At 42.1% G+C, this 1,571-nt stretch overlaps 1 protein-coding gene across 2 annotated transcripts in view; it reads right to left on the reverse strand.

Annotated features, from left to right (window-relative positions):
- The window catches only part of RASEF (RAS and EF-hand domain containing), a 41,950-nt gene extending 40,838 nt beyond the window's left edge, over positions 1–1,112 (reverse strand). The window contains exon 1 of one of the 2 annotated variants that reach the window (XM_025202508.1): positions 967–1,112. In XM_025202508.1, the coding sequence (XP_025058293.1) occupies positions 967–995 (29 nt within the window). In that variant the 5' untranslated portion in view covers positions 996–1,112. The remainder of the gene's footprint in view (positions 1–966) is intronic. The other variant, XM_025202507.1, reaches the window with a different exon arrangement.
- Between the last annotated feature and the right edge of the window lie 459 nt (positions 1,113–1,571).

Consider the following 1,571-nt stretch of genomic DNA (forward strand, 5'->3'; position numbering starts at 1 on the left):
AGATAACGAGTCATGAAATCAACTGACTCCCTCAGGACTGCTTGAATAGAAATGTAACTACTTCCGCTGGGCAGCTGGTTTTAAATTTTGGGTGGAGCAGAAATCAAAGTGGGGTGCACTCACACCACTGCACCTGCCTTTGGTCTGCCACCACTGGACTCTGCCCCTCCCCTCCATGTGGCTACTGGAGAGAAGAGAAAGAAACATGGCAGCAGTATTACAGCACCTCCATGCTTTTATTCTAGGCAGAAAATTAGCCTCCCTACTTATGACATGCACCCTGATTTGGAAGGCTAATTTTTGGGGGGGAAAGGTATATATAACATGTGTGTATGTAATGAGCTGAGGCCCAGCTGAGGTTGAACTGGTCCCAGGCCCCAGCTGGAGGTAATCTGACATTCAGGCTGAGTCATCTCTCAGGGAGAAGCCCTGCCTACAATGGCTGTATAAGCTTAGACCAGACAACAGAAAGCTATCTGGACAACAGATAACCTTGCTGTATCTCTGGCTAGCTCCGAGTCTCTGGCTTGTGACTTGTGCTCTGAGCCTCTAGGAGGACCCTTCTGCATATTCCTATTCTTTTCTTGGACCTTCCACCCTGGATCAGTTAACCATAACCTTGTCCTGAACTTTGGCTTGATATCCTGTACTCAGACTGGTACCTAGCTTGACCTCGGCTTACACTCTGGTAACCCTCTGCCCTAGCATGCACTCTCCTCGGACTGACTGTCTAGGATCCAGTTGCCCCTTACAGAATAACTACAGTGATTCAATTCTGAATCATTTGCAAGTCACTGTGTGTATATGCACATGCAAGGGTGTATACATCAATTGTGATTCTTTGAACTCATCAGTTGAGGAAATATTTGTTCAACACATTTTCCATTGATACCAAGCAACTTTAACAGACCCACCGTCCTACTCGCTCTCATACTTCACAGTCATTCTTTTGACAATTCCCTGTACCTTTTCACAGCCACAGCTAAGGTTTCCATCTCTGTGCTTTGAAGTTTGATCTCTCGGATGAAGTTCTTAATGACACGTTCATAAGGCTGAATTAATCTTGGTTCTACTATGTTGATGTTCTGATACAGAACACTAGCCTGTTCTTGCCTAGGGGAGGAAAGAAGAGAGAGAGAAATGCTCCATTGTACAAACATGCCAAACTAGGTTTGAAAAATACATTCCTAATAAAAACATTTCTCTGCTTCAGGTTTAAAAAATAATAACAAATAAAATATACATTATAATACAATGATGCTCTTTTCTGAGATACTTTCATCCTTCCTGTTTTTTCACTGCACTGTAATTCTCCAAATGAAAAACTTAGAGAGGTTGCAGCATAAATTGAAAAAAGATGATACCTTAAGAATCTAAGTTAGAAGTTTAACACGTTTAATATGCCTTCTTTGAGAAACAAAAACTGAGGATGTGAACACACTGCGGGCAAAAATTCGTCTCTGCAACTTTTTGTGGAGTTATCCAACTTATCTTTAAACACACTACCTTGGATATAAATAACACTATTGCTGAGGGAATACAGAGCTAAGTGCCACCTGAAAACAAACCTG

This window comes from Alligator sinensis, unplaced genomic scaffold (genome assembly GCF_000455745.1).
Source record: "Alligator sinensis unplaced genomic scaffold, ASM45574v1 scaffold226_1, whole genome shotgun sequence".
Taxonomy (NCBI): Eukaryota; Metazoa; Chordata; order Crocodylia; family Alligatoridae; genus Alligator; species Alligator sinensis.